Source organism: Hoplias malabaricus, chromosome 2, assembly GCF_029633855.1.
Source record: "Hoplias malabaricus isolate fHopMal1 chromosome 2, fHopMal1.hap1, whole genome shotgun sequence".
Taxonomy (NCBI): domain Eukaryota; kingdom Metazoa; phylum Chordata; class Actinopteri; order Characiformes; family Erythrinidae; genus Hoplias; species Hoplias malabaricus.
The window spans coordinates 2,598,689-2,624,429 of NC_089801.1; the positions used below are offsets into that span (position 1 = coordinate 2,598,689).

A 25,741-nucleotide genomic window follows, 5' to 3' on the forward strand; every position below is an offset into this window, starting at 1 on the left:
GACATTTTAGAGTCAATGTATATTTAAATGTTCTATTGTGTCTTTATCTTATATTAAATGTATCAAGTAGGAAGTCGTTTTGAAAACAGAAACCAGACTGTTTTTGCAGTAATACCTCATTTGTCAAACAAAATGCTTTGGATATCTAAGGACCTTTACCTGTAGGTGACTGTGCCACATGAAGCATTGTTCTTGTGTGTGTATCGGCGTGTTAAGGTAATCAATCATTCATTCATTATCTGTAACCCTTATCCAGTTCAGGGTTGCGGTGGGTCCAGAGCCTACCTGGAATCATTGGGCGCAAGGCGTGAATACACCCTGGAGGGGGCGCCAGTCCTTCACAGGGCAACACACACACATTTACTAACACACTCACACCTACGGACACTTTTGAGTCGCCAATCCACCTACCAACGTGTGCTTTTGGACTGTGGGAGGAAACTGGAGCACCCAGAGGAAACCCACGCAGACACAGGGAGAACACACCACACTCCTCACAGACAGTCACCCAGAGGAAACCCACGCAGACACAGGGAGAACACACCACACTCCTCACAGACAGTCACCCAGAGGAAACCCACGCAGACACAGGGAGAACACACCACACTCCTCACTGACAGTCACCCAGAGGAAACCCACGCAGACACAGGGAGAACACACCACACTCCTCACAGACAGTCACCCAGAGGAAACCTGCGCAGATACAGGGAGAACACACCACACTCCTCACAGACAGTCACCCGGAGGAAACCCACGCAGACACAGGGAGAACACACCACACTCCTCACAGACAGTCACCCGGAGGAAACCCACGCAGACACAGGGAAAACACAGCACACTCCTCACAGACAGTCACCCAGAGGAAACCCACGCGGACACAGGGAGAATACACCAAGTCCTCACAGACAGTCACCCTGAGGAAACCCGCGCAGACACAGGGAGAACACACCACACTCCTCGCAGACAGTCACCCGGAGGAAACCCATGCAGACACAGAGAGAACACACCACTCTCCTCACAGACAGTCACCCGGAGGAAACCCACGCAGACACAGGGAGAACACACCACACTCCTCACAGACAGTCACCCGGAGCAGGAATCGAACCCACAATCTCCTAGCACCTGGAGCTGTGTGACTGTGACACTACCTGCTGCACCACCGTGACACACGTTACATATCAGTCATGTTAATAAATCAAATGTGAACAGGCTTAAAAAAAAATCTGATTTGGTCAGAAAGCCGTATTTTGATCACTTTCCCTTGCTCTGTGGATGGAGCCTGAATGTTCACGTCTGGTGTCCAGGGAGTATAGATGTACATGTCAAACTGAGAACTGAGTGGATTGAGAGACAGGGAGGATGATGTAACTTATATGATACTGTATAAAAATGACTCCACAGTTATTACAGTTTGAGTGCAAAGCTACATGCGCTGCTAATACACTCTGGATTAACATCTGACTGTTTCTTTCTTAAGGATGTTGGGACAGAAGGAGAGTTGGGAGCTGGAAGAGAGGATGAAAGCTGTGAAAGAGGGATTGATCCAGAAGAAACAGTTGATAGAGGAGGGTGTCGTTGTCTGGAAGGAGAAACAGGTGAAATGTGACTTTTAAGAGCTGTCACTTCCAATCACTGCTTAAGAAAATAAAGGATTATTGTAGAAACTCTTTAGGCATCGAAATAAATCCAGTTTAAACGGGGTGTTATTATTTTTTGGGGCTCTTGGATCAGATATGAGTGAAAGTGATTTGACTAGTGTAAACCTCCTACAGTGGATGTCAGAAATGAAACAAATTCTCTAATTTTTTTAAAGGACATCCATCACACACACTCACATACTCCCACACCCTCATACACACCTGTTAGCTTTATCCGAGTGCTCCAGGGACTTGCTGCCCTCTCCTGTGCTCTGGTGTGATTGACAGATTCAGACTGAGAGGCGGGACGACCTCTGACCCCGCCCACCGTTCCAGAAGTGTCACTCTGATTGGCCGAGCAGGTGTCAGATTGGGCCGAGTTCTCCAGGGTCCAACCAAGCAGTACAATGCTGCGTTTCTGGGTTACTGAGGTTTCCAGGGTTACCGGGGCTTCATGCCTCAGCGCTGTTAGCTGGTAATGCTAGACGATAAATAAATGGCTCTGAAAAATATTAAAAATCCAGTGAAATCAATCTGTTTTGTGCTTCAAATGAATGCCCAAGTCAGAGGACACGTTTTATCACAGCACCAGGAATGCACGAAGCCTTCAAGGTTGCCATGTTTTCAGTTGAATTTCTAGGCCGCTTTTAAATATCATTGTTTTATACCAACATTAAACAAGCTTCTCAGAAAAGCTTTGATTTACAGAGTGCACTTTAGAATGAACCCCGTAACCCCCCCTTGCATTATTCAACTCCACTTTGAAAAAGAAAAAAAACACGACTAAGGGAACTGTACTAAAGTGTATTACTGTATCACTCCACGGATGTTGTTATCAGTCTGCAATGTATTGTAAATAATACTGGATTATTCCCTCTGTGCTTTTGTATTTGCGCATATTCACATTCATTAGGATGGTTCTTTTTAAACCCCACTTTTTACTTTTATTTCTATATTTCTGATGTCTTATATTATAGATACACACTAGTTTAGTGGTGCGTGTGTATCTCTGAGGAGACTGATGTACTGTGTACTCACCTGCAAAGGATGAGAGGAGTCTAGGTCTGGTTCGTGCCTGAATAACGCAACTAAAGTCCAGTAACAAAAATATAACTTCAATACTGAGACCCAAGGCCTGTCTATTTATTAAACTCTGCCGTACTTTCATTTATTAATTCATTGTAACCGCTTATCCAGTTCAGTGTTGTGGTGGGTCCACACACACACACCTATGGACACTTTTGAGTCGCCAATCCACCAGGAAACCCACGCAGACACAGGGAAAACACACCACACTCATCACAGACAGTCACCCAGAGGAAACCCACGCAGACACAGGGAGAACACACCACACTCCTCACAGACAGTCACCCAGAGGAAACCCACGCAGACACAGGGAGAACACACCACACTCATCACAGACAGTCAATTAGAGGAAACCCACGCAGACACAGGGAGAACACACCACACTCATCACAGACAGTCACCCAGAGGAAACCCACGCAGACACAGGGAAAACACACCACACTCATCACAGACAGTCAATTAGAGGAAACCCACGCAGACACAGGGAGAACACACCACACTCCTCACAGACAGTCACCCAGAGGAAACCCACGCAGACACAGGGAGAACACACCACACTCCTCACAGACAGTCACCCGGAGGAAACCCACACAGACACAAGGAGAACACACCACACTCCTCACAGACAGTCACCCGGAGGAAACCCACGCAGACACAGGGAGAACACACCACACTCCTCACAGACAGTCACCCAGATCGGCAATCGAACCCACAACCTCCAGGTCCCTGGAGCTGTGTGACTGCGACACTAACCTGCTGCACCACCGTGCCGCCCTCTGCGGTACTTATTCGTACTTATATGTTTTATTTCGGAAATGGGTTTTACCTGGAGTTTGTTTCCTTTTTGCTGCATCTACAGCCTCTGATCTCCTGGGGTAGGTTTACATTAGATATTAGCACAGATCTGTAGACTTAATTTCACCATATCAACATTAGTGTGTTGGGTGTAGTCCTTGATCTGAAATATCACTCCAGCTGATCCCACTGGTAATGTATGGAGCCCCTCAAAAATACTCAACACCTGCTCCACATTCCAGTAACTAAGGGACTTTACACCTCCATCCTCCATCTCCCACTTGGCATTGGGCACTTACGCTCATATGTGGATGCTCCAGAGCTTCCCATTTAGTTTAATGCTCATTGTTTTTTTTTATATATATATATGCATCTGTATAGTAGTAACACTATAGACTTTAATTTGAAATGCAACGTAAACAGCACTGTTTATAATTATTCATTGATTATTTCATCTTCAGGCTTCGGAGGGGGCAAAATGGGAAGAGAGGGAGATGAGAAAGCGAGTGAGAAGTCTGGCTATCTGAAAATGAGTCTTATAAATCTCTAGCAGGGTTTGGGGAAAAAGCTTGGTACGTTTCTGCTCCTGCCCTAGAAAGCCAGTCATGCTTAGCCAAACCCACACTGATAGAATCCATCATTGCATTATGGGTAAATTCTCCCTGGGAAATTGGAAGGCAATGTGGTATACCTACACACACACTCACACACATAGGGAAGCATGGTTTTGGATATTTTTTTCAGTAATTGTGCTAGCAGATGGGAATTTAGACCGTACCTCTGTGTAGTTGTTTGTCATTGCTGCGACGTGGTTTGATGGAAGTGATTTATAACAGAAAATCAGATCCCTGAACGCTCATAAAAACTGCCTGCACTCTTATTCATCCATGCCTCCATTTCATCAAATACATAACCTATTTTCCTGTCCTGTATTTGAGGAACCCTGGCCATTAAAGAGTTAATACCTGCAGTATATAGGCTTGTTGCTGTGCATATAGGAGTTCAGTATATACACCATATGATGGGAAGCTTGTATATACACATCATAATGAATGAATTAGCTTACTTTGAGCTGCACCAAATCACAGTTTGTAACATCGCCAGAGAAAAGCATGAAGCAGGAGCATGATCTTGAGCAGTTCACAGGTCACAGTGTTCAATCCCACGGGGGGACGTTTGTCATTAAGCCTTAGTAATGCTCAGGGACTAAATTGCATCAATTTCTCAGAAATATTCCATCCTCTCGACATCGTGTACGGCCTAGAAGAATAGAAATGGTTACTGCAGCAAACACATGGTTAAAGCTCTTCATTTCAGAACACTGGATACAAAATATCAACATTATTTATTTAAGACTGTTTGGTTTCATTGTGGGCGGCACAGTGGGGCAGCAGGTAGAGTCGCAGTCACACAGCTCCAGAGACTTGGAGGTTGTGGGTTCGATTCCCGCTCCGGGTGACTGTCTGTGAGGAGTGTGGTGTGTTCTCCCTGTGTCTGCGTGGGTTTCCTCCGGGTGACTGTCTGTGAGGAGTGTGGTGTGTTCTCCCTGTGTCTGCGTGGGTTTCCTCCGGGTGACTGTCTGTGAGGAGTGTGGTGTGTTCTCCCTGTGTCTGTGTGGGTTTCCTCCGGGTGACTGTCTGTGAGGAGTGTGGTGTGTTCTCCCTGTGTCTGTGTGGGTTTCCTCCGGGTGACTGTCTGTGAGGAGTGTGGTGTGTTCTCCCTGTGTCTGCGTGGGTTTCCTCCGGGTGACTGTCTGTGAGGAGTGTGGTGTGTTCTCCCTGTGTCTGCGTGGTTTCCTCCGGGTGACTGTCTGTGAGGAGTGTGGTGTGTTCTCCCTGTGTCCGCATGGGTTTCCTCCGGGTGACTGTCTGTGAGGAGTGTGGTGTGTTCTCTCAGTGTCTGCGTGGGGTCCCTCCGGGTGACTGTCTGTGAGGAGTGTGGTGTGTTCTCCCTGTATCCGCGTGGGTTTCCTCCGGGTGACTGTCTGTGAGGAGTTGGTGTGTTCTCCCTGTGTCTGCATGGGTTTCCTCCGGGTGCTCCGGTTTCCTCCCACAGTCCAGAAACACACGTTGGTAGGTGGATTGGCGACTCAATAGTGTCCGTGTGTGTGTGTGTGTGTGTGTGTGTGTGTCTGTGTGTGTGTGTGTGTGTGTGTGTGTGTGGCCCTGTGAAGGACTGGCGCCCCCTCCAGGGTGTATTCCCGCCTTGCGCCCAATGATTCCAGGTAGGCTCTGGACCCACCGTGACCCTGAACTGGATAAGGGTTACAGATAATGAATGAATGAATGGTTTCATTGTATACTACAGTAATATTAATTAATGGGATACATTTGTTCTTTATTCAGGCCCAGCTTCAACAGCTCCAGAAAATGTCTGAGGACCTGAGGATGAAGGTGGAGGAATACAGGGGGATGAAGCTGAAGGCTGAGACTGAGAAAGAGCATTTGGAGATTGCAGTTAAGTCTGAAGATGGTGAGTATGATGCACATATATGGAAACCATGTGTTGACAACTTATAAATGTGAGGATGGAAGATTTTCACACGTCTGATCCACCAACAACACACACTAACACACCACCACCACGTCAACATCACTGCAGCACTGAGAATGATCCAGCACCCAAATCATACCTGCTCTGTGGAGCCTGTGTGTGGTCTTGACCATTGCAGAACAGGGTGAAATGGGTCTAACGCAGTATGCAGAGCAACAGATAGACTACAGTTTTTTACTGAAGAACGTTGAGTGACTTATCTGTGTATTCATTGCAATTGCCAAAAGCATCCTCCAAAAGATGTACGTTAGACACGTTTGCAAATATCTGCACTGTACAAACCTGTCAGAACCTGTTCATTTTTTAAGACACAAGGATGGAATATGGTTATTCTGTCAGTATTTAATCAGGATTAATGTTTGTGGCATCTTTTTAACACTTTTGTGTCCATGTTTAAGACCACACTAAAGCTTTTTCAGCTCGCATTAAGCTGCAGTTGAGCCTGAGGTAATTGCAAACCCACCCCCACCCCCCCTCACACACACACACACACACACACACACACACAAGCGCACAGAAGCAGGGGTGTGTTGATTAGTAATTTAAAATCTAGCGGGAGCCATCAAATTGGCCGCTCAATAAATCGGGAACATTTTATGAGGAACACTGGCATTTTTTATTGTTATTGTTTGGTGCTGCTGCCTGATAAGCTGCTGCATGAATTTTGATTTCATTTTCCTAATTAAAATGCGCGGAAGGTTCGCTCTTGGAAAGAGAAATTTAAAAACACCATAACTTATTTCCTCAGTAAATATTTGATGTGTTTTTGCTAATGGATTCTTGCCTTTGATAGACTTATAATTGTGTTTTTTTCTGCTGCGAACTGTGTTTGAAAAACTGTGTGTGTGTGTGTGTATACCCACTTACCATAACTTAATGTTTGTCCAGTGGAAGCATTATTTATGCCTTTGACAGTATACAAATTTTCTCTGTTGATTGATTGGCGTATCCAATTAAATGTTTTTGTAATGCACACGCACACACACCTCATACCAAGTGAGGCTTATTGTGGTTTACAAGCCATAAGTCATTACGAAAAATGCTTGGGTTGTTGAACTCAGTTGTAATTATTTTTTTATTAAGTTTCTTCATAGTTCTTTCATTCATTCATTGTCTGTAACCCTTATCCAGTTCAGGGTCGCGGTGGGTCCAGAGCCTACCTGGAATCATTGGGCGCAAGGCGGGAATACACCCTGGAGGGGGCACCAGTCCTTCACAGGGCAACACACACACACACACACACACACATTCACTCACACACTCACACCTACGGACACTTTTGAGTCGCCAATCCACCTACCAACGTGTGTTTCTGGACTGTGGGAGGAAACCGGAGCACCCGGAGGAAACCCACGCAGACACAGGGAGAACACAACACACTCCTCACAGACAGTCACCCGGAGGAAACCCACGCAGACACAGAGAGAACACACCACACTCCTCACAGACAGTCACCCGGAGGAAACCCACGCAGACACAGGGAGAACACACCACACTCCTCACAGACAGTCACCCGGAGGAAACCCACGCAGACACAGGGAGAACACACCACACTCCACACAGACAGTCACCCGGAGGAAACCCATGCAGACACAGGGAGAACACACCACACTCCTCACAGACAGTCACCCGGAGGAAACCCACGCAGACACAGGGAGAACACACCGTACTCCTCACAGACAGTCACCCGGAGGAAACCCACGCAGACACAGAGAGAACACACCACACCCCTCACAGACAGTCACCCGGAGGAAACCCACGCAGACACAGAGAGAACACACCACACTCCTCACAGACAGTCACCCGGAGGAAACCCACGCAGACACAGGGAGAACACACCGTACTCCTCACAGACAGTCACCCGGAGGAAACCCACGCAGACACAGGGAGAACACAACACACTCCTCTCAGACAGTCACCCAGAGGAAACCCACGCAGACACAGGGAGAACACACCACACTCCTCACAGACAGTCACCCGGAGGAAACCCACGCAGACACAGGGAGAACACACCGTACTCCTCACAGACAGTCACCTGGAGGAAACCCACGCAGACACAGGGAGAACACAACACACTCCTCACAGACAGTCACCCGGAGGAAACCCACGCAGACACAGAGAGAACACACCACACTCCTCACAGACAGTCACCCGGAGGAAACCCACGCAGACACAGAGAGAACACACCACACTCCTCACAGACAGTCACCCGGAGGAAACCCACGCAGACACAGGGAGAACACACCACACTCCTCACAGACAGTCACCCGGAGGAAACCCACGCAGACACAGGGAGAACACACCACACTCCACACAGACAGTCACCCGGAGGAAACCCATGCAGACACAGGGAGAACACACCACACTCCTCACAGACAGTCACCTGGAGGAAACCCACGCAGACACAGGGAGAACACACCACACTCCTCACAGACAGTCACCCGGAGGAAACCCACGCAGACACAGGGAGAACACACCACACTCCACACAGACAGTCACCCGGAGGAAACCCATGCAGACACAGGGAGAACACACCATACTCCTCACAGACAGTCACCTGGAGGAAACCCACGCAGACACAGGGAGAACACACCGTACTCCTCACAGACAGTCACCCGGAGGAAACCCACGCAGACACAGGGAGAACACACCACACCCCTCACAGACAGTCACCCCGAGCGGGAAACAAACCCACAACCTCCAGGACCCTTGAGCTGTGTGACTGCGACACTAACCTGCTGCGCCACCGTCACCGCCTCTTCATAGTTTACATTTACTATTTTTGTTGAAATTGAACATATTGAACACATTTAAAACTAAATCCGATAAAATGTCTACTTTTTACTAGAGGTGCCAGAGTTAACATTAAAATCTCTCTCTGTTTTTCTTCAGAATTCCTTCTTCAGCGGTTGTTTAATATGTCAGTATTTTTCTTGCCGTATTCACTGCATGGGCATGTCTCCTTTATGGAAATTCAGTTAAATATCGGCTGCTCATGAACCAGAACCAGACGAGGTGCAGTGTTCTCTCTCCTGATTGGCTCAAGGCGATACACAGGGCTTTTGAAAACACTTAAGCATTAATCTGTTTTTAAAGGGCTTTTGTGCATGAGGCTGGTTTGCTTTTCTCAGATGGATGCTTTGTCCTTTAACGATATTTTTGGTATTATGATATTCCACTGACCGCACACTGGCTTATTGGCCTTTTCCACTGGGGCTGCTGCTGTTATTATTGATGCTGAGCTTGGGTGCAGTTGTTTGGCTTGTCATACGACGTCTCAGGAAGGGTCACGCAAAGTTTAAGAGGCTCTTTTTAGGTTCGCTGGCATGCTTTACAGGAAAGCTTTTTCAAATAGGAAGACGTAAATAACCCTGTTATTCTACTACAGTGCTTCTTACTGTTAGCGTCCATGGTATCAATAGGTAGCAACAGCCTATACTCTGTGAGTATTTGATTGATATCAACCGTAGAAACATCAGTAAAATCAGAAATCGATCTTGGATCATTGGTTCAGCTTTGCGAAGGTAGTGTACGGAGCTCCATCACTTCTGATGTTCCCCACAGTTCCACTGCTCTGGGTTTTATATTCAAATATGGCCGACGACGTTAAGCCATTCTTTAAATGATACAAACCGTGTGTGTTGTGTGTAAAGAGAATGCTCATTACAAAAAAGGGTCTACAAAGGTTTGGACATATAACTGAAATGGAGATACTTGACTGTAACATAATGGGCGTCTAATTGACCGTCGCTGCTTAAATTAAACCTGATGGAGCCGAGCGACGGCAGCTTGGCCTTTTCCCCTGAAGCCGCTGATGTGTTACTGCAGGTCGGTTTTGAGTGTTCTGCCCCCGTGTGTCTGAACATTAGATATTTTTAGAGGGTCGTTTAGAGTTGAATAGGTTTCCCTGAGTTCAAAAGGGTGAAATAAAGTTCCATCAGCAAGGCTGCGTGCACTGGGACTGCTGCGTTTTATTCCAGGACGTGTGAGGTGTATGTGACTGTGGAAGAAAACACTCTCCATTCTCTGGAGCATGTAGCCAGGCTCTAGAACTGATTCATGTGAGGAGCTGTATATATATATTTTAATTTTTCAGCTTTTGGTTCTGGGCCAGTTGACAACATCCGTGTGATTGAGAGTAAGATTTTGACTGCTGCTGAAGTGAGTCTTTACACACACACACACAGAGTGTGCTGTAGTTAACTGATCCGGGTTCAGTGCTGTGTAATTACTGCTGTTTTATTCTGAGAGTGTGTAGTGATTCAGTTCCGTCCCGTACACAGCCGCTGCCACTTTAGCCTCTCAGCGTTCCCAAAATGGATCAGAGAGAAAGAGGGATGAATTATATCACACCATCACAACGAACACTTTTCTTCAGCAGTGAGAGAGAGAGAGAGAGGATCTCAGAAGTGCTAGATGACTTTCTTTTTTCTGGCTTTCCTCTCTTTCTCCCTCTCTCTCTCTCCGTGTGTGTGTGTGTGTGTGTGTGTGTGTGTGTGTGTGTGTGTGTGTGCGTGTGCATGTGCAAAAGTGTGTGATTGCTGTCATCAGGCTTTAGCTGCCAGTACAAAGACCACTGATTGCAGCCTGAATTTCAGCATCTTGAACACACTCTCTCTCTCTCTCTCTCTCTCTCTCTCTCTCCTCCCTCTCTGTCTCTTTCTCTCTCTCTCACACACACACACACACACACTCTCTCTCTCTCCATCTTTCTCTGTCTCTCTTTGTCTCTTTCTGTATCTCTCTCTCTCACTCTCTGTCTCTCTCCTCCCTCTCTGTCTCTTTCTCTCTCTCTCACACACACACACACACTCTCTCTCTCCATCTTTCTCTGTCTCTCTTTGTCTCTTTCTGTATCTCTCTCTCTCACTCTCTGTCTCTCTCTCTCTCTCTCTCACACACACACACACACACACTCAAACTTCTCTACTTCTTTTTCTCTTTCCCTACTTTTCTCTCTTTTGTTTGTTCTGTTTCATTTTCTTGCAGAGCCTCGTTTGGCTGTATTTCTGCTACCTTCTACTTTTTATTCCTTTCTTTCTTTGTTCATACTTTATTTTGTTGTCTCTTCTTTTACTTTTTGTCTCTGCTTTCTCTATTTCTCTCTCCCCCTCTCTCTTGCTCCCTCTCCCCCCTTCTCTTTCCCTCTCCCTCCCTCTCCCTCTCTCCCCCCCTCTCTTGCTCTCTCTCTCTCTTTCTCTTGCTCCCCCTCTCTCTCTCTCTCTTGCTCTCTCTCTCTCTTTCTCTTGCTCTCTCCCCCCTCTCTTGCTCTCTCTCTCTTGCTCTCTCTCTCTTGCTCTCTCTCTCTCTTGCTCTCCCCCCTCTCTCTCTCTCTCTCTTGCTCCCCCCCCCTCTCTCTCTCTCTTGCTCTCTCTCTCTCTCTCTCTCTCTCTCTCTCTCTCTCTCTTGCTCCCCCCCCTCTCTCTCTCTCTTGCTCTCTCTCTCTCTCTCTCTCTCTCTCTCTCTCTCTCTCTCTCTCATGCATAACAAAGAGCAGATAATAATGACAAATAAAAATCTTGGCCATTTTAAATTTAATAACCCAAATAATCACCTGAAAATTGTGAAATGGTTGAAGTATGTCTTGTTTATTGTGTTTGTTTTTTTTCTATTCATCCATCCCTCTGTTTAATGACAGTTAAAGCCCAGTACTACATCGATTTTCATTAATAGTGATTTTTTACTTCACTAATAGGGTTCTTCAGGCAGGAAACAGCTTTAACAAGAGACAAAACAATCATGTTCATATTTATCATGGTGCTCTATCAGTAATCAGTGACAAAGCATGTACTTGCCGTCAGACCCTTCTAACAGTCCTTATAACAGAGACATGATTTTGTATGTATCCCCTGGTGATTTCTGGACCTCTTGTGCAATGTTGTCCAGGTGTTTTTAGTTGGAGGACTTCCTTGCAAACAACGAGACTCCCTAATGGAAATAAAGCCTCTTGTCTTTTATTGGACTATGTAACACCGAATCACACAGTGACATAGACATAATCTACATTTATAAAGGCTTATTCCAACTAGAATCTATTGTCAAAGTGTCAGCTGTTGTCAAATTAAAATAAAAAAATTGTGCTTCTCTTTTACTTCCAAAAGGTTTTGGAGAAGAGAACAAACTGCATGGAGGAGCTCCCCCCGGTGGCACGTAAGTGGTGGCTGATGTATTACATATTTACAAACATTAGACATGATAAATATAATATATATAACTAAACAATGTACTAGTAGTCAGGAGAGTAGTAGGAAGAGTGGTATAATACACAATAGATATGATCTAAAGGAAGGAATTGTATTAAAATAAGAGTGAAAAGGTATAGAGAAACCAAGAGGTAAATATATATACAGTGGAACCTCTACCTACGAACTTGATCCGTTCCGTGACCCGATTCGTAAGTGGAAAAGTTCGTTTCTCGAGTCAATTTTCCCCATTTAAAATAATGGAAAAGCAATTAATGGGTTCCAGCGCCCACCAAGAAAGTCATCCTTTTTACACTGATATAAGTTTACAACACTCTCAAATTAGTAAAAAAATACATGTAGCGTTACTAAAAATAAAAGAGAAATACAGTGGAAACAGTAGTAAAAAAGAAATAATAAAGTTGTAAGCGGTTACACATCGCTACCTTGAAGACGTGACGACTGGCTGGAGGAGTAACACAGGCACTGGCTGTATGACGGGAGGTGGGGGAGGTGGGGGTGGGTGGAATAACGGAGAGTAGGCGGTGAATGTGGGGAGATGAAGCGTAGATACGGTTTAACTTAGCATGAATTTCCATGTCTGCTATTTACACTAATGCTAAATTGCTAAAGCTACAATGTGCTAATCTTAAAAGCTCACTCAAGTCTGGGGGGCGCTGGGAGACTCGCCTATTGGGGTCAGTGGCCATTTCCAGCCGCCGGCTCGGAGGAGGCTTGGGTTCGTTTCTAGAGTCGTGGTTCGTTGGTGGAGGCAAAAAATGTTCAAATGCTCGGTTCGTATCTTGGAAAGTTCGTTAATAGAGGGTCCACTGTATGTACATATTCAAGCTGTGTACACGACATTTAGATCAGTGGTTCCTAAACTTTTTCTCCCGTGCCCCTCTTGTAGTTGAGAATATTTTAACACCCCCCCCTTACACCCCCACAACCAAGCTCCACTGGATTTTTTTTTGTACATTCATACACAACTGCAGCTTAAAGTGATTGTGCTTAAGTCTTTTTTTAAACATATTTACTCCTAATTTCTTCCCTGCACAAAAAATTAAAAATAAACCAACTTCCTAAGAGAACAAGCCTAAAACTGCAAAAATGACACATTTAATTCCTTCATCTCTTCAGTGACTGGCATGAGCCTGCTTTGAGATATGCCTCGTCATATTTCCTTGTTTTCCCTTTGGACGTTCTCGCTGAGAAATTCAGCACAATGCATGACAAGTGCAGTAAACATGAGACGGTTCAGATCTGTATCACCGGCAGTGACAGTTGTATGCTCTGAAATATAGCGATGAATACAGGCAAGCACTTTCTGGAAAAACAAATGCATAGAGGACCATTTACAAGAACCATCACTCCAGTCGTCTTCATCATCATTATTTTCCACTTAATCCACTATAGGGTCGCGGTGCACCACTCAACAAAAACGCCATCCAGTCCAACACTCTCTCACACAACTAGAAAATTACAGAAAGACCAATCTACAGCCAATCAGTTGTCTTCTGAAATATCTGACCCCTTATCCAGGGTCGTGGTGGGTCACTGGGCACAAGGCTCATAACTTCCAGTGATTTCTAAAATGCAGCTGATACAGAGTGATACAAACTCTTCGGTGTTTATAAAGTACAGAGCGTACTGCTGTGTGAATGTGTGTAAGCAGTGAGTTTAGTGACAAATGATGATTGGTCAACCACAACTTCCCTCCACCTACGTTTACATAGATATACCAATATGTTTAGTTTCTGTTGTAGAACCACTCTCGCAACCCCCAGGGACCACACTGGGACCCCCAGACATTCCCAGCTGCTACGTTAAGAACTCCTTCATTAGATGTTTGATGTAAAGGCACACGGTTACTGAAGCTACTATTTTAACAGAAGTTTAAACAAGTCATGGCTCTGTATCCTGTAACTGGAACAAAATGTCATTCTTCATAAGTGACTTTAGATTTTCTCTCTTTGGTTCTAGAGCTTGTATTGACAGAAATGCTCCATTTTCCGAGGCTTGTTCTGTTATTGATCAGCTGCAGCTTTGTGCCACGTTGATTTGTCAGACTCAGGCATTAGCCCCGAACCCTTTTTTTCTTTCTTTCTTCTCACTTGCTACGTCTCACTACATTCTCTCCTTACCCCCCTCTTTCTCTCTCTCCATTTGCTTCTCTCTCCCTCTTTTTCTCCCCTTTACTCATCTCCCTCTCCTTCTTATTAGAAGTCAGAGCAGCACAGGGTTTTGATTCACGGGCTCTGGATGTGACACGTTAGCGGTTAGCGTAAGCGTCCACCCACCTATAGCTTCCCTCTCGATGCTCTGACTGTCGTTTGTTAAAAGGACGAATCTCTTCTCTCAGCTCCGCCATTCATCTTCCTTTCAGAGTCAAAAAAGACAATTTATCATCGCCCTGTTTGCATCCTTTAATCTATAGCTTCTCTCTCTCTCTCTCTCTCTCTCTCCCCACTCTGTCTCTCACTCTCATTCTCTCACTTTATCTGTCATTGTCCCCCTCTGCTCCCTCTCTCTCTCTCCTCTCTCTGTTTCTCACTCTCTCCATCTGTCACTGTCCCCCACCTTCTCTCTCTCTCTTTCTCTCTCTCTCTTTTCTCGCCTTGTTGTTTGTGCTCCATATATTGCTTGCTACAGAGATATTTAAATTTCTTCCAGACTTGTGAAACAGCAGAGAATCAATAGACTTCAAACTAACAGAGGGAAGGAAGGGTTAGGAAGACTGAGTGGGGCGAGGAGAAGAAAAAGAGACAAAACATGGAGAGAGAGAGAGAGAGAGAGAGAGAGAGAAGGCAAGGGGAAAAACAATGGAGAGACAGTGGAGTGATTGAGAGGGATCTGTAATGAAGGGAGCTACCATCAGAGTGAAGGAAGAAGAGAAAAGACTTAGATAAAGGTAAAGAGAACTAAGGTAGGAAGCAAAGACAAAAGAGGGCTGAGGAATTCCAAAAGTAAGTAGAGAAAAAGGAAGACATGGGGGTGAGAGGAGGGAGAAATGGAAAACAGAAAGATAGGGGAGTAAAGGATAACTTAGGAATGCAAATGAGAGAGAGAGCGAGAAGGAGGCTGTAAAATAAACCCACTATAAAACACACAGCAGCACATTAGGAAAACGCTGGTGATGCATTTAACGACCAACTGTAAGCAGCATTCTCTCCCTCTCCGTCATCCTCTCTCTCTCACACACTCTCTCTCTCTCTCTCTCTCTCTCTCTCTCTCTCTCTCTCTCTCTCTCACACACTCTCTCTTTTCCTCTATCTACCCCCCCCTCTCTTTTTCTCCTACCCTTCTCTCCCTGTTTCCCTCACATCTTTCCAAACTAGTGTCATCGGACTTGTATTCCCAAAACTCAGGTCCCATATTTTGGAATATTAAATATTTAAAAAGCAATTTAAAAATAAATAAAAAAAAAACTCTTCATGTTCCACCCACATGTAAGATATTAATAAGTAGCTTTTTTTTTTCAACCTTTCTGCATTAACAGCCTCCTACTCTTCTGGGAAAACTTTATACCGTACTTTGGAACATTACTGCGAGCATTTTATTGCATTCGGCCTCATAAACACGAGTGGGCACAGGTACTGACGTCCCACAGCTAATTGAATGGAGCGCCATCGTTCCAGAGAACTCTCCAACTCCACTATTTGTCACTTGGCATTGAGCGTGGAGACTTTAAGTCTAACGTCCATAGAAACCTACAGAGATTAAACCCAGACCGTATGCGCGCAACTGAATGCATGCTGTGATCAGGAGGTCACTGCAAATGTGTGAACGTACAGTGTCTCAAATCAAATCTGTTTAGCCCCGCTCATTAATGCCGGAGTTGTATAGAGATTTCAGAAAGCAGCCAATGAAAAGAGAGCAATTTACATAGACGTGAGTGTTTAAAATAAAGCACTCGTCCTTCAAAGTAGAGCAGAATAGAAGGAAGACGAAGAAAATTGAATTGTCCTCTTGTTAAACGCAGTTGTTAGATTGTTGTCTGTGTTCAGAAGGTGAGAGCGTTTTATATTCGTAGCGGTGTCCTTCATTTGCTCTCGCTGTCATACCATTAAGGAAGGAATAATAAAACCGTTCCCTTCATTTTCTTCTTATGGTTAATTGTCTTGATGGAAATGATGAACCTATTATAATTACATTTCTCTACATGTCACATCTGTGTCGTATTGAATCACATGGTGATTGTGAAAGAAAGAAAGTTTGGAGAAAGGAGAAGGTTTCAAAAGCCAGTTTGATTCTTATGCTAATCTTAATGCCTCTCTCTATCTCCTTCTCAAAGAAATAAAGAGAGTGGTCTCTTTGGAACAGGGCAGGAATATTAATTTATCATGTTTTGGATTAGACAAGGTCAAACAGAAGTAGACTGAACAGGAAGAGGTGTTTGGTGTCTCTTTTTAGATTATGAAATAAAACAGCACTCCAATTTGGCCCCTGAGGCCTGGCCTACTTAAACATTTCCTCAATTTTTACATTTTTTTTTTTCTGAGCATCCACTGTGCAGGCACATCCAGACAAATCTAGACTCAACCCAGAGGTTGCCCGACATGAAAAAAGACAACTGACACATTCGGGTTACTCACTTACCTTTCGTTTTTAACCCTTTAACATATGTCAGACATGTTCTTATGTTCTTACATATTACATCATTTTTCATATATTTTTTTTTACTTTTTATTGTATATGAATGTTAATTCAAACATGTTATATATTTAGTGTTCGCCCTGTGTCTGCGTGGGTTTCCTCCGGGTGACTGTCTGTGAGGAGTGTGGTGTGTTCTCCCTGTGTCTGCGTGGGTTTCCTCCGGGTGACTGTCTGTGAGGAGTGTGGTGTGTTCTCTCTGTGTCTGCGTGGGTTTCCTCCGGGTGACTGTCTGTGAGGAGTGTGGTGTGTTCTCTCTGTGTCTGCGTGGGTTTCCTCCGGGTGACTGTCTGTAAGGAGTGTGGTGTGTTCTCTCTGTGTCTGCGTGGGTTTCCTCCGGGTGACTGTCTGTGAGGAGTATGGTGTGTTCTCTCTGTGTCTGCGTGGGTTTCCTCTGGGGGCTCCGGTTTCCTCGCCCAGTCCAAAAACACACGTTAGTAGGTGGATTGGCGACTCAAAAGTGTCTGTAGGTGTGAGTGAATGTGTGTGTGTCTGTGTTGCCCTGTGAAGGACTGGCGCCCCCTCCAGGGTGTATTCCTGCCTTGCGCCCAATGATTCCAGGTAGGCTCTGGACCCACCGCGACCCTGAATTGGATAAGGGTTACAGATAATGAATGAATGAATGTTATATATTTAACATATACACTGTATATGCCCCGTATGATTAGTGCATTTACCTGCTTTAAGATACAAACAGTTACAGACACTAACAGTCAGTTATTCACTCACAGATTGTGTTTTATCTTTAGAAAAGCCAGAAATGAAAATTGGGGCAGAGGGAGAGAAGGAACAGGGCTGTCCTCCTCCTTCAATCCATGGCTGAACTGCCCTTGAGCAAGGCACCTATGCCCCAACAGTTCCTTGGGCACTAGGGATGGCTGCCCAATGTTCTGAGTGTGTGTGTGTGTGTGTGTGTGTGTGTGTGTGTGTGTTAGATTCCACAAATGGGTTAAACACCAAAGACAGAAATAAATGAATGCTTCACTGGCAAGTGCCACCTAGAGGGATTTAAAAACTCTTGGAAGTCATGGTGCTCCACCTGACACCTTTATAACACATCACTAACCTGCCCAGGAATGCCATCAATTTTGTTCTCAGCAACATCCAGTGTAAAGTCTTCCCAGTGTAAAGAGTAGAAGCTAGAAACCTTTGTTTGTGTAGTGTGTTTCCTGTACAATGTAAGTTTCTTTGTGTTTATCATCAGGTCAAAAGTGAACGAAGGCGGGTCCAGCGTGATTCATAACAAGGAGCCGGAAGAGAAGACACAGGCAAGTGGTAAAACTATATGGGCCTCAGTCACTTTCTAACGCCATCATTTTCCAGACAGACATCATCAGTTTACACTCCACAGTTATACTCCACCGAACACTGCCATTTTTATTCAAATATTCTTAATCCTTAAATAAACCCCAGCATCTACGTTCTCCACCGAACACAGTGTTGTCCTTCAAATAGCTTCGTTCTCTCGTTGTTGTTCTCAGTATCAACATGATTCTGTCCTCCTCTCTGAAGCAGTGGTGTGCCAACTTTAGGCACCATTGGTAATTCAATTGAAGCTCTGCTTTGTTGGTTTTATTTAAACGAACAGGTCTCAGATCAGTTTCAGCAGAGAATAAAGAGTGGAAACTCGAGCTTCAGGTCAGAACCCTTCATTAACATTCTGCCAGAGCTCTCAGCTCACATGCGCAGCACCCCCATTTGGATTCAGAGCGTGACAAGTGCAGTTTAGGCAAATGGTTTTCCATAGAGCTGTGTGTGTGTGTGTTTGTGTGTACGAGAGAGTCTAAGAAAGAGTGTGTGATGCAAAGAGAGAATTTCTCTGTGTATGAGAACAAGACCATCTGTTCCACTTTCAACTGTGTCTCTCACATCAAAACTCCAGCAAGTCTCTGTGTAAACAAAATGGTTTCTCTCTTTATGTGGGTGTGTTTTAGTGTGTGTGTGTCTGTGTGTGTCTGTGTGTGTGTGTGTGTGTGTGTGTGTGTTTGTAAGAGAGGCCTGGAGAGTTTTGTTATTGACCTGAGAGAGATCTCACTGGAGCAGAGGGATAATGTGAAGAATGCTGATTTAGCTGTAGGGAGCTGATCCTAGAACAGTAAAATCATCATCATCTTCCTCCTGCTGATCTGTGGGGGACATGGCATTTACCAGGAACTCCTCAAACTGAACTCTGTCAAGAGCTTCCCACAATTAATATCTAGCATTATTACTACTATTATTATTATTTTAATATAATAATATCTGTTAATCTCACAGTGATGTTGCATGAATATTAAGGTAAGCAATATCAACAATAATCACCCCACAATTTGTTCTTCACTAAACTGCCATTTGTATTCAAACACCAAAGTTTTTCAGCAGGTGTGCCCATAATAATCCAACAGACTGCCAACACCACCAAAAAACATAATCCTTCTCCAACAAACACCTTCATTCAACATTAGACACCTTTCCTCTCTAACAAACACCTTCATTCAGCAGTAGACACCTTCCTTCTCCACCAAACACCTTCATTCAACATTAGACACCTTTCCTCTCTAACAAACACCTTCATTCAGCAGTAGACACCTTCCTTCTCCACCAAACACTTTCATTCAGCATTAGACACCTTTCTTCTCCATCAAACACCTTCATTCAACATTAGACACCTTCCTTCTCCATCAAACACCTTCATTCAGCATTAGAAATCTTCCTTCTCCAACAAACACCTTCATTCAGCATTAGACACCTTCCTTCTCCACCAAACACCTTCATTCAGCTTTAGACACCTTCCTTCTCCACCAAACACCTTTATTCAGTATTTGACATCTTCCTTCTCCACCAAACACCTCCATTCAGGATTAGACACCTTCCTTCCCCACCAAACACCTCCATTCAGGATTAGACACCATCCTTCCCCACGAAACACCTTCATTCAGCAATAGACACCTTCCTTCTCCACCAAACACCTTCATTCAGCATTAGACACCTTTCTTCTCCATCAAACACCTTCATTCAACATTAGACACCTTTCTTCTCCATCAAACACCTTCATTCAGCATTAGAAATCTTCCTTCTCCAACAAACACCTTCATTCAGTATTTGACATCTTCCTTCTCCACCAAACACCTTAATTCAGCATTAGACGCCTTCCTTCTCCACCAAACACTTTCATTCAGCATTAGACGCCATCCTTCTCTACCAAACACCTTTATTCAGCATTGGACACCTTCCTTCTCCAACAAACACCTTCATTCAGCATTAGACACCTTCCTTCTCCACCAAACACCTTCATTCAGCTTTAGACACCTTCCTTCTCCACCAAACACCTTCATTCAGTATTTGACATCTTCCGTCTCCACCAAACACCTCCATTCAGGATTAGACACCTTCCTTCCCCACCAAACACCTTCATTCAGGATTAGACACTTTCCTTCCCCACGAAACACCTTCATTCAGCAATAGACACCTTCCTTCTCCACCAAACACCTTCATTCAGCATTAGACACCTTTCTTCTCCATCAAACACCTTCATTCAACATTAGACACCTTTCTTCTCCATCAAACACCTTCATTCAGCATTAGAAATCTTCCTTCTCCAACAAACACCTTCATTCAGTATTTGACATCTTCCTTCTCCACCAAACACCTTAATTCAGCATTAGACGCCTTCCTTCTCCACCAAACACCTCCATTCAGCATTAGACAACTTCCTTTTCCACCAAACACCTTCATTCAGCATTAGACGCCTTCCATCTCCACCAAACACCTTCATTCAGCATTAGACGCCTTCCTTCTCCACCAAACACTTTCATTCAGCATTAGACGCCATCCTTCTCCACCAAACACCTTCATTCAGCATTGGACACCTTCCTTCTCCACCAAACACCTTCATTCAGCATTGGACGCCTTCCTACTCCACCAAACACCTCCATTCAGCATTAGACACCTTCCTTCTCCACCAAACACCTTCTTTCAGCATTAGACACCATCCTTCTCCACCAAACACCTTCTTTCAGCATTAGACACCATCCTTCTCCACCAAACACCTTCATTCAGCATTAGACACCATCCTTCTCCACCAAACACTTTCATTCAGCATTAGACGCCTTCCTTCTCCACCAAACACCTTCATTCAGCATTAGATGCCTTCCTTCTTCACCAAACACCTTCATTCAGCATTAGACACCATCCTTCTCCACCAAACACCTTCATTCAGCATTAGACACCATCCTTCTCCACCAAACACCTCCATTCAGCATTAGACACCTTCCTTCTCCACCAAACACCTTCTTTCAGCATTAGACACCATCCTTCTCCACCAAACACCTTCATTCAGCATTAGACACCATCCTTCTACACCAAACACCTTCATTCAGCATTGGACACCTTCCTTCTCCACCAAACACCTTTATTCAGCATTGGACACCTTCCTACTCCACCAAACACCTCCATTCAGCATTAGACACCTTCCTTCTCCACCAAACACCTTCTTTCAACTTAAAACACCATTGTCATTAACCATTTATTTACACTGATTCTTAAACATCAAATAATCGTATGGGCTTTTATTTGCAATAGGCGTTACCTATTGCAGACGTCGTAGTTTTGTGTTCCAACTAAAAATATTTTACTGAAAGACACTGAACATCATAGTGTAGAAAATGAGAGGAGGAGCGGACATTTAATGGCTGTGTCAGGCAGTGTTTTTTTTTAATTATTATTAATGTTTTTCATTATTACAGATCTGACACAACTGTCTAATACATCTTTTGCAGTGATTTACCCAGCGGATCACATGAGATTTTACAACACTCAACAGTATTATTCCTGTGTGTGATAAAAATCCTAATTACTCATAACAACAAGCAAATAATGACTTTTGTCAACCACTAAGAACAAAGAGTGGAATAGCAATGAATTCTGAGGGTTTTTTTGTGTGAGCTACAGAATATTTGAATATGCATGAGAATGCAAATGCACACTTGGCCGTAATCAAAACAAACGATGATCAAGCTTTGCGTTTTACGCCGGTCGCCACTGATTGTGGTTAACGAGCAATTTACATAAGCAACGACTTTAATGACCACAACAAGAAGCGGCATGTGGGAGATAAGGGGGGGATACATATGGAAAAGTGCTGAACTAATAACAGCCTGTCGTTAGAAGTGTGGGGGGAAAGTGCAGCATTCAGAGACTTCAGCAAAATTTTCCTCCTGTTATCTGGTAAACAAACATGTTCTTGTTTCCTGAAGCGTTCTCAGCACATAGCATTAGGTTCTACTGCAGTTCTGTGCCAAAGCAGGGTAGTGCTCAGTGTAGGTGATCAGGGTTGTTAATTTCTCTGCTATATGATGCAAATGAGCACTAAAAATTGTTGAGGCAGCCAACTCATATAAGTTTGAAGGTGCTTGTAGATATGATTTTAAATTGGATTCAGTCCACATTTGTAGGTGGTTTCAAATCTGATTATATGAATAATATATGTTTGCACTACTACTGTAATAGCAAAACTTAGTGTTGTAAGATTCTTATAGAAATCCCTGTAGTCTTACTGTACATCTTTTTTCATGTCTTTAAATCCTATAACAATTGGCACCATTACATAAACCAGCATTCTCTCGTAGGGATGCTGTACCTTATTTGAGATTTCACAAATTTCCAATGAAAAGTAAATTGGTACTTTGATTGTGGATGATTGACAGTAGGCTTGAAGCTCCACTTTGCTTTTTTACGTTCCTGCTTTCTGATCAGATGGCATAGGATGAATCCGAGCTTTCAGAAGAGGATCTGATTGCAGTTCTTTACTATTTTTAGCGCTACTTGTCCACGGTGATTGCTGGCATTTTTTCTCTCTTTTTCATAGCTGCTAGTGCTAACAAAAAATGACTACTGTCAAAAAAAAAACCCAAAATATTACGGTGTTTTCTAGGCTGCATGTGTAACACAAACCTGGGTCAGATCACTGTGATCTGCGTTTAATATTTCAGTGAAATACAATCTGTACTAACCCATGGCTGATATGAGTCTGAGTGACATCTTTTAAAATTGCTTTGTGTGTGTGTGTGAGTGTATATATATATATATATATATATATATATATATATATATATATATGTGTGTGTGTGTGTGTTTGTGTGAGAGAGCGAGAGGATTGGGCAATTGTAAGGAGAAAAGTTGCTCAGAAAAGAAAGATGTGGCCCAATTGGGCGTGAAATAGCAAAGTTGATTATGTTGTTGTTTTAGAAAAGGTTTGAGTTTGAACATGGAAACAGGAAAAACAGGAAACTTCACCCTGAGAAAGTTGGCTCTGCAAAACTATAAACCCATCTCCATGTTTCTGCACTCGTTGTCCATTCTCTCAGCTCCACTGACCATACAGGAAAACTTTGTTCTGCTGACAGACTGTGGTCCGGTGACACTGACGTGGTGGTGGTGTGTTAGTGTGTGTTGTGCTGGTGTAGAGTGGATCAGACACAGCAGTGATTCTGAAGTTTTTAAGCCCTCTGTGTCACTGCTAGATTCAGAATAATCCACCAATCATAGGGTTAGGGTTAGGGTCCTGCCGACAGTGTCCATTGATGAACAACAAATGAGCTACTCTCTTTGATCTTACGTCTACAGAGTGGACCAATGAGGTGAAGTTCAGCTGATAAAATTGACAATGATTGTAGAAACAAGGAGGTGGTGTACAGTCAAAAGTCACAGGACACACTTTTATTTCTTTGATATGCTACGTGACAAACGTCCCATTGGAAAAACCTGCCTTGGTCCCAGTATGGCGGTTTTCAAGATGGCGGCCATGTTCCGGACACAGCCTCAAAGATAGGCCCCTCGCCCATTACTTGCCGCGGTATTCAGATAAAAGGGTGTCCTGCGACTTTTGACTCACCCTGTACATCTCTCACCGCACTCCCTCTCTGTGGTTTATGATGTCTGTGGAAAATTCACTTCTCATTTGAATGGTTAAGTTAATGGAGAACAGGAAATTTTCAGATAAAACATTTTCCAAAACGGCGGAAACATCCGTCTCTGTCAGCGCTTCAGCTGAACGAACAGTAGCTTCTGAGACTGACTTTTTTTTATCATCATGGTCTACCAAACATCATCATTCTCCAACAAACAACAACATGTTCCAACAAATGCCATCGTTCCCCAACAAACAACATCACGTTCCACCGCACATCGTTCTCCATCAAACACGATCTCAGCCGGAATTCAGAGAAAATGCTAATGTTGCCACTTGTTTTTATGATTAAGTGTTGATTTTATATTCCGCTCTCTCACGGTATGTTTCAGGTACAGAACACCAGCCTGATGTCTGGGTCTGGTTATGTGTTTGGTGGACAATGTTGGGTCAAAGCTTTGAGCTTTAGATGCATTTTACCTTTTGAAATATTTATTCAAATTGTCCCTTGTGAAATTATGGGTTCTACTCAGACCGGGGGAAATGAGCAGCAGACTCTGCTCTAGCTTAGACCTGGCATTGTTTATAAAGAGCTCATTTGCAGCTGCTTCAGAGCTTCCTGTTGCAGTAGAAATGATACACATTCTGTGTGAGGAACCGGTGCAGGTTAAGGTGGCTGAAGTGTGTGTGGGCGTGTGAACAGTAAGTGTATAGGTGCCTTTGGTTTGTCATTGGTTTTATATTCGTCCCTGGTTACCAATAGGTGGCAGCAGATTACAAGTGGTTTAATGAATGTGGAGTCACATTCACACTTCACTTCACTCCTCCCTCTCTCTCTCTCTCTCTCTCTCTCTCCCCCTGTTCCTTTCTGTTACTTCCTCTCTGTCTCCTCTTTCTTTGTTTCTCTCACCATGATTTCCCCTCTGTTGCTCACCCTGAATCTCTCTTCTTCTCCGTGTAGGGTTGCATTGTGTTCTCTCTCTCTCTCTCTCTCTCTCTCTCTCTCTCTCTCTCTCTCTCCCTCTCCCTCTCTCTCTCTCTCTCTCTGTGTGTGTGTGTGTGTATTTAGTGGTGTAATTGTTGAATCAGCGGTGGTGTCCCTGCAGTGCTGCGGCTTACATAAGCGTCCAGCCAAACCCTGCTACATCTCGCTCTCTGGCTCACTCACTCACACACTCACACTCACACACACACACAGCTTAATGGTTTTACTAATTGAGTGTGTGTCCTTGGACAGTTCATTGCTTTGTCATGTTGTGACTTAACACAGGAACAGGAGCTTAACACCCTTTCGTCCTCCTCCTTTTCTCTCTTTCTCTCTTATGTCTTTTGCTTTCTCTTGTTCTTTCCCTGCCACCATTTCCTCCTTTCTCTCCTTTTCCCCTCCCTTTCTCTCTTCCACTGTCTTACTCCATCCTCTTTCTTGAAATATATCTCTCTCTGCGCCTCTCTTTCTTTACTCTCCTCTTTTTTTGATACATATACAAAGAGTTTACTATAAACTTGTTGTTTGTGCTGCAATATTATTTAGGTGTTTATTTTTGCATTCTTCAACTGGAATGAACAAAAATGAGCTCAGAATAAAATAGTGCTGGGCGATACGAGCAAAAATCAATATCACGATTAATTGTACGTTTTACCTAACGATTACATTGTTGTTGTATTTGTGACCCTCACAGTTCAGTGACGAGGCCTGTGCTGTAAATATGCTCCAGTGTTAAAGCTGGGATAGTTTCTCTAATGTCACTGGAAGCTTGTTCCTCTCTCGTTTTTTGAGCACTGTTTATATTTGGTGTGTGATGGTGCTTAGGTCGCTGAAACGCTGTTTTTTCTCAGTGTCTACAATCGACTTGTTTGTTCAGTGTCATCTTAATTACAGACTAAACCATAGATGCTGATTTTCTTTGGTACGAGCTGCTTGAGTGGCTCGGTCGGCCTCTGCGTTTAGG

The 25,741-nt window shown here is 44.1% G+C and overlaps 1 protein-coding gene across 4 annotated transcripts in view; it reads left to right on the forward strand.

The window, feature by feature from the left end:
- LOC136675525 (glucosidase 2 subunit beta-like) overlaps positions 1-25,741 on the forward strand; it is a 132,875-nt gene that overhangs the window by 5,981 nt on the left and 101,153 nt on the right. For all 4 annotated transcript variants that reach the window (XM_066652097.1, XM_066652115.1, XM_066652105.1 and 1 more), the window contains exons 5-8: positions 1,478-1,595; positions 5,864-5,990; positions 12,173-12,221; positions 18,111-18,174. In XM_066652097.1, coding sequence (XP_066508194.1) covers positions 1,478-1,595; positions 5,864-5,990; positions 12,173-12,221; positions 18,111-18,174 — 358 coding nt within the window. The remainder of the gene's footprint in view (positions 1-1,477; positions 1,596-5,863; positions 5,991-12,172; positions 12,222-18,110; positions 18,175-25,741) is intronic.